The sequence below is a fragment of the Oncorhynchus mykiss genome, chromosome 3 (genome assembly GCF_057628025.1).
Source record: "Oncorhynchus mykiss isolate SJ-2025 chromosome 3, ASM5762802v1, whole genome shotgun sequence".
Classification (NCBI taxonomy): Eukaryota; Metazoa; Chordata; class Actinopteri; order Salmoniformes; family Salmonidae; genus Oncorhynchus; species Oncorhynchus mykiss.
The window spans coordinates 76,720,473-76,736,048 of NC_143024.1; the positions used below are offsets into that span (position 1 = coordinate 76,720,473).

The window sequence follows — 15,576 nt, forward strand, 5'->3', positions numbered from 1 at the left end:
ATCTCCTAGAATATTAGCTCCAAAGTATAGAGTTCCTGCACCTAAATATAAATGGTACGTAGAGAACATTCCTCATGTCACCGTGCAAAGGGCAATTGATGTCCCTCAAGAATCTCTGCCCTGCCAGTAGTGGCATCACTATCCACATACTGCAAAGCAATGTGGAATGTCAAAGCACAATACAATAGGCAGAATAAGGCAATACAATGCAAGTATTGCCAGACAGCAAGACATACAGTCGTTGATTGATGAGATTATTTTTTATATAACAGTGAGAACTTATTTTGGAGACAGTGATTTGGGTTACAAAGCACCCTTGTCTCTCAGCTTGGATAGCAGAATTTCATTCTTATGACACTCCTGTAAGAAAGAGTATTGAATTAGTAAAACAACGTCAGTGATTCACTTTATCAGTTTAGAAGGGAAAATGCAAAAAAATACAAATAAATACATTTTTAAAAATCAGCTCTGGGAGACTACGGTAGAACACATTCATAAAACAGTTAACTAGTTCCGTCATGTTTTACCATACATAACCAGAATGCGGTTCTCTCTCAGGCCTCACCTCTTTGAAGTCCTTGACAGTTTTGAAGTAGAGCCTCTGTTTGTCCAGCAGCTCATCATTCAGCTGGTCTCTCCTCATCTTATTCTCCTGCTTCTTCTTCTCCATCTGTAGACATCACCAATATGCATCACACAACACTCATATTTAAGTGTTTTTCACTAGGGCCACGAGGAAAGCACCTGGAGTCTTCAGCTCAAGCTGTCATTAGGCAGCGTACAGTGAAGATAAGAGAGATGGTTAGTTACCGTACTCACCTTAATGCGGCTTTGTTTGATTCCCACCACTATCTGCTCCATCTGTCTCAACTGCCCCTTGGCCCCCAAAGACGCCATCGCCCTGAGCAAGACAGAAGACCACGGCGTAGACAGAATGTAAACCTGCTGGACTCCATTACCCATAATACGAAAAGCAGGATAGGTTTATAAAGGGTAAATTGTGAAAATACTCACTGTTGGAAGTTGTCATGGATGGAATTCAGCAAGTTCACCTACAGAAACAGATCAACACGGGGTGGCAGATAGCCTAGTGGTTAGAGCAATGAGCCAGTAACCGAAAGGTTGCTACAGTGCCTTGCGAAAGCATTCGGCCCCCTTGAACTTTGCGACCTTTTGCCACATTTCAGGCTTCAAACATAAAGATATAAAACTGTATTTTTTTGTGAAGAATCAACAACAAGTGGGACACAATCATGAAGTGGAACGACATTTATTGGATATTTCAAACTTTTTTAACAAATCAAAAACTGAAAAATTGGGCGTGCAAAATTATTCAGCCCCTTTACTTTCAGTGCAGCAAACTCTCTCCAGAAGTTCAGTGAGGATCTCTGAATGATCCAATGTTGACCTAAATGACTAATGATGATAAATACAATCCACCTGTGTGTAATCAGGTCTCCGTATAAATGCACCTGCACTGTGATAGTCTCAGAGGTCCGTCAAAAGCGCAGAGAGCATCATGAAGAACAAGGAACACACCAGGCAGGTCCGAGATACTGTTGTGAAGAAGTTTAAAGTCGGATTTGGATACAAAAATATTTCCCAAGCTTTAAACATCCCAAGGAGCACTGTGCAAGCGATAATATTGAAATGGAAGGAGTATCAGACCACTGCAAATCTACCAAGACCTGGCCGTCCCTCTAAACTTTCAGCTCATACAAGGAGAAGACTGATCAGAGATGCAGCCAAGAGGCCCATGATCACTCTGGATGAACTGCAGAGATCTACAGCTGAGGTGGGAGACTCTGTCCATAGGACAACAATCAGTCGTATATTGCACAAATCTGGCCTTTATGGAAGAGTGGCAAGAAGAAAGCCATTTCTTAAAGATATCCATAAAAAGTGTTGTTTAAAGTTTGCCACAAGCAACCTGGGAGACACACCAAACATGTGGAAGAAGGTGCTCTGGTCAGATGAAACCAAAATTGAACTTTTTGGCAACAATGCAAAACGTTATGTTTGGCGTAAAAGCAACACAGCTCATCACCCTGAACACACCATCCCCACTGTCAAACATGGTGGTGGCAGGATCATGGTTTGGGCCTGCTTTTCTTCAGCAGGGACAGGGAAGATGGTTCAAATTGATGGGAAGATGGATGGAGCCAAATACAGGACCATTCTGGAAGAAAACCTGATGGAGTCTGCAAAAGACCTGAGACTGGGACGGAGATTTGTCTTCCAACAAGACAATGATCCAAAACATAAAGCAAAATCTACAATGGAATGGTTCAAAAATAAACATATCCAGGTGTTAGAATGGCCAAGTCAAAGTCCAGACCTGAATCCAATCGAGAATCTGTGGAAAGAACTGAAAACTGCTGTTCACAAATGCTCTCCATCCAACCTCACTGAGCTCGAGCTGTTTTGCAAGGAGGAATGGGAAAAAATGTCAGTCTCTCTATGTGCAAAACTGATAGAGACATACCCTAAGCGACTTACAGCTGTAATCGCAGCAAAAGGTGGCGCTACAAAGTATCAACTTAAGGGGGCTGAATAATTTTGCACGCCCAATTTTTCAGTTTTTGATTTGTTAAAAAAGTTTGAAATATCCAATAAATGTCGTTCCACTTCATGATTGTGTCCCACTTGTTGTTGATTCTTCACAAAAAAATACAGTTTTATATCTTTGTTTGAAGCCTGAAATGTGGCAAAAGGTCGCAAAGTTCAAGGGGGCCGAATACTTTCGCAAGGCACTGTAGATCGAATCCCCAAGCTGACTTGGTAAACATCTGTCGTTCTGCCCTTGAACAAGGCAGTTAACCCACTGTTCCTAGGCCATCATTTTAAATAAGAATTTGTTCTTAATAACTGACTTGCCTAGTTAAAAAAAATTTAAACACAGAAGATGATTACCATGAGTAAACAAGCTGATTTCAGCTGTAATGACTCTATGAAATTGATGCCCTCTCCTCTTACCTCCTTCTCCAGGTACACCTTCTTGTCATCTAATGTGTAATACAAGGTGAAGAACTGCTTGGTCTCCTTATGTGTTGCTGAAACTAGGGGACACACACAAAAGTAATGGTTCTTTGATGTAAGAATTAGTTAACAAATCAATAAGTGGTTGAGGCTAAGACCTTGGCCATAGAGCTCAATGAACCTCTTCTGATACTGGTTCAGTTCTGCCCTGCTCGGCACCTCGTCTATCTTCCTCTGCAGGATGGCGATCTCACGGTTCCTCCAAGCCTATCAGAGAGTAGCCCTCAGGTCATGAGCAAATAAAGGACTTGGTAAGATGACCACTATTTGCATGCTCCAAACAGAATGCCTAAGTGAATTCAAATTGATTATGCAGGAATGAATCCTGCTACAGCATTGTGCATTTTACCATCATCAGTCTGATCTTCTGTAGCTTATCTCTGTCTGTGTTGTACTGCTTGTCGATTAGCTGACTCCTCTCCTTAGGGCGAGAGTGAGAAAGAGGGGGAAAGAAAGTCAGTCACAGTGTAACATTTATTAAACATAGACAAAAAAAAGTGTTAGCTGGTCTTGGGAGTGTGTTACCTTCTCATCCTCTGTATCATCTCCTGACTCCATCTTCAGGTCCTCAATGTTCTGCTGCAGGCGAACCATCTACTCCTGGAAAAAAAATTGCACTCCATGTTAGTTGTTTTGCTATTACCAGGAAATAAGGGAATTACATCACAAATACACCTGTGAAGTAGGTCCATTTCAAACTTAAATCTAACAAGTCATATGTGGATGGACTATGACAGACGAGCTAAATTACTTCTATGCTCGCTTCGAGGCAAGTAACACTGAAACATGCATGAGAGCATCAGCTGTTCCGGACGACTGTGTGATTACGTAGCTGATGTGAGTAAGACCTTAAAAACAGGTCAAGGCCGCAGGGCCAGACGCATTACCAGGACGTAATGTGCTGACCAACTGGCAAGTGTCTTCACTGACATTTTTAACCTGTCCCTGAGTGAGTCTGTAAAACCAACATGTTTCAAGCAGACCACCATAGTCAATGTGCCCAAGAACACTAAGGTAATCTGCCTAAATGACTACCGACCTGTAGCACTCACGCATGTAGCCATGAAGTGATTTGAAAGGCTGGTCATGGCTCACAACACCATTACCCCAGAAACCCTAGCTCCACTCCAATTTGCATACCGCCCCAACAGATCCACAGATGATGCAATCTGTATTGCACACAATACTGCCCTTTCCCACTTATCACTAAGCTCAGGACCCTGGGACTAAACATCTCCCTCTGCAACTGGATCCTGGACTTCCTGACGGGCCACCCCCAGGTGGTAAGGGTAGGTAACAACACATCCACCACGCTGATCCTCAACACGGGGGCCCCTCAGGGGTGCGTGCTCAGTTACCTCCTGTACTCCCTGTTCACTCATGACTGCATGGCCAGGTACAACTCCAACACCATCATCAAGTTTGCTGATGACACAACAGTGGTAAGCCTGATTACTGACAACAAGACAGCCTATGGGGAGGTCATCAGATGATTGTGGACTACAGGAAAAGGAGGACCGAGCACGCCCCCATTCTCATCGCCAGGGCTGTAGTGGAGCAGGTGATGAGTTCCAAGTTCCTTGGTGTCCACATCACCAACAAACTATCATGGTCCAAACACACTTAGACAGTTGTGAAGAGGGCATGAAAAAAACTATTCCCCCTCAGGAGACTGAAAAGATTTGGCATGGGTCCTCAGATCCTCAAAAGGTTCTACAGCTACACCATCAAGAGCATCCTGACTGGTTGCATCACTGCCTGGTATGGCAACTGCTCGGCCTCCGCACACAAGGCACTACAGAGGGTAGTGCGTACGGCCAAGTACATCACCGGGGCCAAGGTTCCTGCCATCCAGGATCTCTATACCAGGTGGTGTCAGAGGAAGGCCCTAAAAATTGTAAAAGACTCCAGCCACCCTAGTCATAGACTGTTCTCTCTGCTACCGCACGGTACTGGAGCACCAAGTCTAGGTCCAAAAGGCTTTTTAACAGCTTCTACCCCCAAGCCATAAGACTCCTAAACAGCTAATCAAAGGGCTACCGAGACCCCTGTTTTACACTGCTGCTGCTCTCTGGTTATCTAAGTATAGTCACTTTAACTCTACCTACATGTACATATTACCTCTATTAACTTGACTAACCGGTGCCCTTGTACATTGACTCTGTACCAGTACCCCCTGTATATAACCTCGCTATTGTTATTTTACTGCTGCTGTTTTATTATTTGTTATTTTTATCTTCTTTTTTTTTTTACTTAACATTTATTTTTCTTAACCAACAATGCTTCAAGAAGTCTAAGGGCTTGTTACTAAGCGTTTCACTGTAAGGTCTACACCTGTTGTATGTGCATGCATTATGCATGTGACAAATAACATTTGATTTGAAAATATGCAGACTCACTCTACAATGTGTCTGGAACTCCTGCTCTTGGTGCTTCGGGTTCTCATTCATGCCTACCAGAGCCCTCAGCTTCTCCAACAGTCTGTGGCACACACAGGGAGGATGAGAAAAGTCCAAAACACCTGTATAATTTTAGGGGTTTATATACTAACAACCACTGAATTAATGCCTTAATGGTTTGGTCTGTATGTGCCACATTCACCCAGTATCAGCCTGGCCCTCAGCCTCTTCAAGGGCACTCAGCTCTTTCTCCAGTCTCTCGGTCTGCTCTGTGGCCTCCAACAGTTTGCTCTTAGCTTCCACACACCCTGATTTTACACCCAAGTGTTTGGCTTGTAGCTGAAAACACACCAAATACACATACTTTTAGTTACTTCTGACAGGAAGTGCATTGTATCCTTCCATTTAAGAAATGCATGGCTATTTTACACAACGTTCTGTGAAATTCATAAAGTCCAGTCGTCACCTCCTCCAACTGCTTGGTCTTCTGTTGGATCTGTTTGTTCAGAGAGGTCACTATCCTACGGTGCTGCTGGATTGGCCCGTACCACTCTGGACGGTCCTCTGCAGACCTCTCCAACTGATGGAAATGTGTATGTGGAAACACTTTTAACTACACACTGTGGCATTGACTTATTCTTTAAAACATGACAAATATTTTATGATTGCAGTTAACCATTTAACCCTGCTGTGGGAGTCGCTCACCTTCTCAGCATACTCAGATGCTATCTGTTTCATCTCCTCAGACTGCAGCCCAACTATCTGTCCCACTGTGCTAGCCGTTAGCCTCCCCTGTATTGATGTTACATATTAAATAAAACAACTTTACACAGTAATCAACCACACAGTAAAGGCGCTGGCAAAGAGAAGAACTAAAGCCATGCCTACCTCCTGTCACCATGGCAGCCATGCTGGGCATCAGTGTTTTGATGCGCAGCTGAGAGGATATATCACAGGGAGTCAGGGACATCATCACAAAGAGGGATGCATTTCTGTAGTATTGGACATGGGGCTGCGGTTGGTTTTAGACCTCCGCTGCCTGCAGGTACTCCTCCTCCTCCTGCGACCCCTCTGTAATCCCTGGGGGTGTGGCCTGAGAGCCTGGCATCAACAAGGCTTTCCGGTCCTCTGCCTGTAGGGAACAGGGGGATACCATCTTTCATCGTGGTTTCACTTTCTACTAAAGCTACAGTTCACAGAATACCTATGATCCACAAGTCTCCATCCCTGTAATATTGTTTGTAATGATCGACCTCCTGTCCCTGTCTTCATCATTCTGTAGTTATAGGCTTTGAATTTATATAATGCTACAATTAACTTTACAAATATGACAGTAATTTCAATAAATCTCACCTGGTCCTGTTTTGTCTGCTTGCTGAATCCATACTGTCTAAAACACAGGTCTAATAAGTACTTAAATCACTGTTAGGCACAGGAGGTTGGTGGCACCTTAATTGGGGAAGACAGGCACGTGAAAATGGCTGGAGCGTAATAGTGGAAAGGTATCAACAACATCAAACACATGGCTTCCATGTGTTTGATGCCATCCCATTTGCTCCGTTTCAGCCATTATTATGAGCCGTCCTCCCCTCAACAGCCTCCACTGCTGTTAGGATACTGGTACATGAAAGGAGCACATAACACACGTATGCACACACACCCACTCCATGCTTGTTTTAAATTAGTACTATCTTCTGTATCGAAACACACACACAACAAGCATTCATGTGAAACACTCCTTGCAGTGAACGAGTCCATTATATACTTACAGAAGGTAATCTGACATTCTAATATAAGGATGGATGAGACACAGGAAAATAATAGGAAAATGAAAGGAACACAATTGTCAAATGGGATGAGATCACATTGGTTCTGATTCTCAATGACAAGGTAAAAATCTGTCGTTCTGCCCGAACAAGGCAGTTCCTAGGCCGTCATTGTAAATAAGAATTTATTCTTAACTGACCCACCTAGTTAAATAAAGGTAAAAACATATATTTTTTTAATGTGAACATGTAACAAGAACTGTGGAGAAAGTTGGATATGGAGGACTGAATATGGAGAGATGGAGAGAGCGAGAGAGACAGGCAGCCTACCTTCCGTACTCCAATAGAGTGGAGTGAACCCTGTACTCCTCGTCCAACAGGGATCCTGCTTCAACCTGTCTCTTGTATTTCCTATGAGGTTTATACACTTCCTGTCAATACCAGAGGAGAAAAACAACATGCTGTGTGGTTTTAAAGTCTCTATACTATAACAAAGGGGGCCTTTAAATTAAATCAAATTTCATTTGTCATATGCTACGTAAACAACAGGTATAGTCTATTTTTATTTAACTAGGTAAGTCAGTTAAGAACAACTTTTTATTTACAATGACAGCCTACACCGGCCAAACCCGGACGATGCTGGGCCAATTGTGCCCCGCCCTGTGGGACTCCCAATCACGGCCGATTGTGATACAGCCTGGAGACAAACCGTATCGAGTCGATGAGGTAATTGAGGAAGATACAGTGCCTTGCGAAAGTATTCGGCCCCTTTGAACTTTGCGACCTTTTGCCACATTTCAGGCTTCAAACATAAAGATATAAAACTGTATTTTTTTGTGAAGAATCAACAACAAGTGGAACACAATCATGAAGTGGAATGACATTTATTGGATATTTCAAACTTTTTTAACAAATCAAAAACTGAAAAATTGGGCGTGCAAAATTATTCAGCCCCCTTAAGTTAATACTTTGTAGCGCCACCTTTTGCTGCGATTACAGCTGTAAGTCGCTTGGGGTATGTCTCTATCAGTTTTGCACATCGAGAGACTGACATTTTTTTCCCATTCCTCCTTGCAAAACAGCTTGAGCTCAGTGAGGTTGGATGGAGAGCATTTGTGAATTGCAGTTTTCAGTTCTTTCCACAGATTCTCGATTGGATTCAGGTCTGGACTTTGACTTGGCCATTCTAACGCCTGGATATGTTTATTTTTGAACCATTCCATTGTAGATTTTGCTTTATGTTTTGGATCATTGTCTTGTTGGAAGACAAATCTCCATCCCAGTCTCAGGTCTTTTGCAGACTCCATCAGGTTTTCTTCCTGTATTTGGCTCCATCCATCTTCCCATCAATTTGAACCATCTTCCCTGTCCCTGCTGAAGAAAAGCAGGCCCAAACCATGATGCTGCCACCACCATGTTTGACAGTGGGGATGGTGTGTTCAGGGTGATGAGCTGTGTTGTTTTTCCCCCAAACATAACGTTTTGCATTGTTGCCAAAAAGTTCCATTTTGGTTTCATCTGACCAGAGCACCTTCTTCCACATGTTTGGTGTGTCTCCCAGGTGGCTTGTGGCAAACTTTAAACAACACTTTTTATGGATATCTTTAAGAAATGGCTTTCTTCTTGCCACTCTTCCATAAAGGCCAGATTTGTGCAATATACGACTGATTCTTGTCCTATGGACAGAGTCTCCCACCTCAGCTGTAGATCTCTGCAGTTCATCCAGAGTGATCATGGGCCTCTTGGCTGCATCTCTGATCAGTCTTCTCCTTGTATGAGCTGAAAGTTTAGAGGGACGGCCAGGTCTTGGTAGATTTGCAGTGGTCTGATACTCCTTCCATTTCAATATTATCGCTTGCACAGTGCTCCTTAATAACATCCTCCTTGATGTTTAAAGCTTGGGAAATCTTTTTGTATCCAAATCCGGCTTTAAACTTCTTCACAACAGTATCTCGGACCTGCCTGGTGTGTTCCTTGTTCTTCATGATGCTCTCTGCGCTTTTAACGGACCTCTGAGACTATCACAGTGCAGGTGCATTTATACGGAGACTTGATTACACACAGGTGGATTGTATTTATCATCATTAGTCATTTAGGTCAACATTGGATCATTCAGAGATCCTCACTGAACTTCTGGAGAGAGTTTGCTGCACTGAAAGTAAAGGGGCTGAATAATTTTGCACGCCCAATTTTTCAGTTTTTGATTTGTTAAAAAAGTTTGAAATATCCAATAAATGTCGTTCCACTTCATGATCGTGTCCCACTTGTTGTTGATTCTTCACAAAAAAATACAGTTTTATATCTTTATGTTTGAAGCGTGAAATGTGGCAAAAGGTCGCAAAGTTCAAGGGGGCCGAATACTTTCGCAAGGCACTGTATGTATATACACTGCTCAAAAAAATAAAGGGAACACTAAAATAACACATCCTAGATCTGAATGAATGAAATATTCTTATTAAATACTTTTTTCTTTACATAGTTGAATGTGCTGACAACAAAATCACACAAAAATTATCAATGGAAATCAAATGTATCAACCCATGGAGGTCTGGATTTGGAGTCACACTCAAAATGAAAGTGGAAAACCACACTACAGGCTGATCCAACTTTGATGTAATGTCCTTAAAACAAGTCCAAATGAGGCTCAGTAGTGTGTGTGGCCTCCACGTGCCTGTATGACCTCCCTACAACGCCTGGCATGCTCCTGATGTGGTGGCGGATGGTCTCCTGAGGGATCTCCTCCCAGACCTGGACTAAAGCATCCGCCAACTCCTGGACAGTCTGTGGTGCAACGTGGCGTTGGCGGATGGAGCAAGACATGATGTCCCAGATGTGCTCAATTGGATTCAGGTCTGGGGAACAGGCGGGTCCATAGCAGTCCATTACATCCATAGCATCAATGCCTTCCTCTTGCAGGAACTGCTGACACACTCCAGCCACATGAGGTCTAGCATTGTCTTGCATTAGGAGGAACGCAGGGCCAACCGCACCAGCATATGGTCTCACAAGGGGTCTGAGGATCTCATCTCGGTACCTAATGGCAGTCAGGCTACCTCTGGTGAGCACATGGAGGGCTGTGCGGCCACCCAAAGAAATGCCACCCCACACCATGACTGACCCACCCCCAAAACCGGTCATGCTGGAGGATGTTGCAGGCAGCAGATCGTTCTCCACGGCGTCTCCAGACTGTCACATGTGCTCAGTGTGAACCTGCTTTCATCTGTGAAGAGCACAGGGCGCCAGTGGCGAATTTGCCAATCTTGGTGTTCTCTGGCAAATGCCAAACGTCCTGCACGGTGTTGGGCTGTAAGCCCAACCCCCACCTGTGGACGTCGGGCCCTCATACCACCCTCATGGAGTCTGTTTCTGACCCTTTGAGCAGACACATGCACATGTGTGGTCTGCTGGAGGTCATTTTGCAGGGCTCTGGCAGTGCTCCTCCTGCTCCACCTAGCACAAAGGCGGAGGTAGCGGTCCTGCTGCTGGGTTGTTGCCCTCCTACGGCCTCCTCCACGTCTCCTGATGTACTGGCCTGTCTCCTGGTAGCGCCTCCATGCTCTGGACACTACGCTGACAGACACAGCAAACCTTCTTGCCACAGCTCACATTGATGTTCCATCCTGGATGAGCTGCACTACCTGAGCCACTTGTGTGGGTTGTAGACTCCGTCTCATGCTACCACTAGAGTGAAAGCACCGCCAGCATTCAAAAGTGACCAAAACATCAGCCAGGAAGCATAGGAACTGAGAAGTGGTCTGGTCACCACCTGCAGAACCACTCCTTTATTGGGGTGTCTTGCTAATTGCCTATAATTTCCACCTGTTGTCTATTCCATTTGCACAACAGCATGTGAAATTTATTGTCAATCAGTGTTGCTTCCTAAGTGGACAGTTTGATTTCACAGAAGTGTGATTGACTTGGAGTTACATTGTGTTTAAGTGTTCCCTTTATTTTTTTGAGCAGTGTATAAGCGGATTTAATCAGAAGCCTGTAAAACGCCTGCTATCCCCTGCAGCACCATCTTTATGGCATCTTTATTGTAAAGGCTCATGGAATAATTTGACCCAGACATGGCATGTCAGCTTCATGTCAGGGAGTCACTCACCAATACATCTTTCACAGCATTTTCCTTCCTCTGGAGGAAGTCTTCATCCTAAAATGGAGGGACAATACAGGGTGCATAAGACAGGGGTTTATTCAATGAAAAGTTCAGAACATTGCACTTAGAAATGTAATGAGTAGAGTTGGAGATGAATATCCCTGCCATGGAGCCACCCTACAATAACAGCACTCACCTCAGGGAAGCTGTGTGTCTTCTGGAACTGAGAGACAGAATAGGCTCTCACATAGTCTCCCATCTCCTCCCTCGTCTCTATGGCCCTCTTCATCAGCCACTGAAGATCATACAACACCGGCAATGAATCAGACATGAGGTCACAAACCAAGTGTGGTACCCTATTACAAAACTCTAATGTCTAGGAATACACACCTGTATCACTGGAAATATATGGATGAAATCCAGCCCTTGGATCTGATGAGGCTCCTGGCAATAAGGGCACTTCATTTTGGGCAGAACAGACACAATCTTCTCTGTGAGAGCGCTGCAAAGAGATACACAAGTTCATCCAACATCAGTTACACTGGTCCAGCAACATCACTAACAGTAAATAAAATGATGCTATATGTTAGCTACTTACATTTTCTGTCCAATAGTTGAATTCTCCTGGAACAGCAGATCCACATCAATGTCAAAGTTACATGTTGTGATGCACCATGTCATCCCTCCAACCACATATACAAATACATGGTTCAGTGAATGGAATTAGAAAGGGTAGCAAGGAGATGGTAAACCAGGAATCAAAAGCCTGCAGATCTTTAGGTTTGTAATGTCAGTTGGTTCTCACCTTGTCAAAAGGTCCCAGTCCTTTTATTCGGGCTCTGAAATATCCAGCAGCAAGAAGAAGTTCCAGGATTTCTGCTAGCTTGACACTCTGCTCCTCGTCCTCCCTTGTTTCAGCCTGCAAGCCACAGTTGCTAACATCAGTTGCTTTATTTAGCAAACTGTGAATTCGCTAGCTCCAGTAGCTATCTAGCCAAGTGGCAAACCCAGGAATGTTTACATTGCAATGTTGTGTTGTTATATTATGACAGAAACCGCACTATATTAGGAAAAATGACTGACTAAAAATGATGTTACCTGAATAAGATTTCCCTCTTGATCATATTGAGCTCCTATTTTCGAACCTGTTCTCGCTCTGTGGAAAACAGACGTGGCCGCCATGTTGGACTGTGGTGTGACGAAAGCATATGACTTTGGTCTTAATTCTTGAAAAATTGTGCGTTCAAGATGTAGCTGTAATTTTTATACAAAAAGTAAGCTAACCTCACTTAGATGCCGACTGCAACACGGCCACTGTCGAGTGTTTTGGGAGTCGATAAAGTGAGTATTGAGTTAACATTTAGAAAAACAAAAGCAATACCACCACTGGATGGAGCTCTAATGCCACTAAAGATTATATAGAAAGGCTGACATGATGAAGCTCTCTAGGTCTGAAGCCTTTCCAACATCATTGCATCTTTCATTTGAACAGGGTTGTCAGTATTCCTGGAAACAAATAAATCATGCACGTTGTGATTAATGATCCTCAGTTGTTGAAGTGATGTAAGGAAGCAGGACCATCAAGTACACACCCTGTCCAATGATCCTGCCATAGGCCTATAATGCAAACCATTACCACCAACCAAATCAGTTTGTCACACAAAACGTAAAATCTATTTGCTGTGTGTGTGTGTGTCATCAACCCTTTTCTGCTCTCAGATCCAGTGTTCATCTGTGATGGGGAGATATTCTCAATTGGGCAAAAGTGCGTCCTCTCCTCAACTCATCTGTCCTCCTTTCCAACGTGACCCCAAAAACCGATAAGTGGTTGCCATATGTAGGAGAGCGTCAATTAGTTAATAGGTGAACAGAGAGTAGTTTGCTCCTCTCCTCGACTGCCGTCTTCTGGCAGAGGATGCTCCAGTGTATCCTACATGGAAGAGTTTTAAAATCTGCCACAAACCCTTTGAAACATATATTTTCTCAGAGGTGAAAAGCATGCACACATTTAAAAACAATATGCCAGGTATCTTTTTAGCTATAAAATGTCTAGCACCACTAGCTAGATGTATTTTTCTAACCATTTTTTTTAGGATACATTTTTGGGGGGGGATTTAAAATATTATTTACCTGATGGCCTGCTAGTGGAGTGTGTGTGTGTGAGAGAGAGAGAAAGCGAGAAAGAGAGAGAGAGACAATAGAACGCTCCCATTTAACAACTTGTATTTTTGAATTCCTTCTGCCTTTGTCTTCAGTATGCTTTTTGTTACAAAAAATAGATTTACCATATTTATAAGCAATACTGCGCCATTGTGTAAAAGAACAGCCATTACAGAGAGGGTTAGACCTTCACATAGGTGTGAGTGCTTTGGCAGGCACCTGATGTCTCTGTATTTCACATGAAGAAAGCTAAGATAACTGAGCTAAACGACTATTGACTAGTGCTTTGAGATACTAGTCAAGGATCATATCACCTCCACCCAGCTGACACCCTAGACCCACTCCAATTTGCTTACCGCTCCAATAGGTCCACAGACAACGCAATCGCAACCACACTGCTCACTGCACACTGCCCTATCCCATCTGGACAAGAGGAATACCTATGAAAGAATGCTGTTCATCGATTACAGCTGAGCATTGAACACCATAGTACCCTCCAAGCTCGAGACCCTGGGTCTTGACCCCGCCCTGTGCAACTGGGTCCTGGACTTTCTGACAGGCCGCCCCCAGGTGATGAGGGTAGGAAACAACATCTCCACCCTGCTGATCCTCAACACTGAGGCCCCACAAGGGTGCGTTCTCAGCCCTCTCCTGTTCTCCCTGTTCAACCATGACTGCGTGGCCATGCACACCTCCGAATCAATCATCAAGTTTGCAGACGACACTACAGTGGTAGGCTTGATTACCAACAACAACGAGACGGCCTACAGGGAGGAGGTGAGGGCCACGGAGTGTGGTGTCGGGAAAATAACCTCACACTCAATGTCAACAAAACATAGGAGATGATCGTGGACTTCAGGAAACAGCAGCGGGAGCACCCACCCCCTATCCACATCAACGGGACAATAGTGGAGAAGGTGGAAAGTTTGAAGTTCCTCGGCATACACATCACGGACAAACTGAAATGGTCCACCCACACAGACAGCATGGTGAAGAATGCGCAACAGCGCCTCTTCAACCTCAGGAGGCTGAAGAAATTTGTCTTGTCACCGAAAACACTCACAAACTTTTACAGAACCACAATCGAGAGCATCCTGTCGGGCTGTATCACCGCCTGGTACGGCAACTACCCCGCCCACAACCGTAAGGCTCTTCAGAGGGTAGTGAGGTCTGTACAACGCATCACCAGGGGCAAACTACCTGCCCTCCAGGACACCTACACCACCCGATGTCACAGGAAAGCCCCCAAAAAATCATCAAGGACAACAACCACCTGAGCCACTGCCTGTTCACCCCGCTATCATCCAGAAGGCGAGGTCAGTACAGGTGCATCACAGCTGGGACCGAGAGACTGAAAAACAGCTTCTATCTCAAGGCCATCAGACTGTTAAACAGCCATCACTAACATTGAGTGGCTGCTGCCAACATACTGACTCAAATCTCTAGCCACTTTAATAATAAAAAATTGGATGTAATAAATGTGTCACTAGTCACTTTAAACAATGCCACTTTATATAATGTTTACATACCCTACATTACTCATCTCATATGTATATACTGTACTCTATACCATCTACTGCATCTTGACAATGCCGCACAGCCATCACTCATCCATATATTTATATGTACATATTCTTATTCATTCCTTTACACTTGTGTGTATAAGGTAGTTGTTGTGAAATTGTTAGATTACAAGTTAGATATTACTGAACGGTCGGAACTAGAAGCACAAGCATTTCGCTACACTCGCATTAACATCTGCTAACCATGTGTAGGTGACCAATAAAATTTGATTTGATGGACACTATTAAAGTGGAGGATCCCATAATGGAATATGCATCAGTGCAGGTAATGGTAGTCAGGTTGAGCACCCAGGAGGCAGTGGAGGATTCCATTAGACTCACAGTTCCTAAATCAGTAATTCTCTCTCTCGCTCACTCTCTCTTTCTCCCCTATCTCTCTCTCTGAGTGTGTATTGAACTGCCTCTTTCAGGTAATTACTACAGCTTCATAAACTCTCTACTCCTCGGCCTCCTCAACAATGAAAAGAGACCTAGTCCTTGGACTTATCAATGCCCACCCAGCTGAAACCATTACACAGTGGCTCTCACTC

At 43.9% G+C, this 15,576-nt stretch overlaps 1 protein-coding gene across 1 annotated transcript; it reads right to left on the minus strand.

Annotated features, from left to right (window-relative positions):
- Positions 1-245: 245 nt before the first annotated feature.
- On the minus strand, positions 246-12,709 carry LOC118944694 (coiled-coil domain-containing protein 93). Its single transcript, XM_090230170.1, is given in 23 exon segments — positions 246-360; positions 566-670; positions 820-901; positions 1,015-1,052; positions 2,977-3,059; positions 3,138-3,246; positions 3,389-3,460; positions 3,565-3,639; positions 5,439-5,520; positions 5,641-5,777; positions 5,905-6,018; positions 6,144-6,232; positions 6,327-6,375; positions 6,469-6,570; positions 6,792-6,828; positions 7,535-7,635; positions 9,249-9,253; positions 11,306-11,357; positions 11,500-11,598; positions 11,694-11,805; positions 11,902-11,986; positions 12,109-12,222; positions 12,402-12,709. Coding segments are annotated over 21 exon segments (1,683 nt in total). The 5' UTR covers positions 11,985-11,986; positions 12,109-12,222; positions 12,402-12,709; the 3' UTR covers positions 246-303.
- Positions 12,710-15,576: the final 2,867 nt, after the last annotated feature.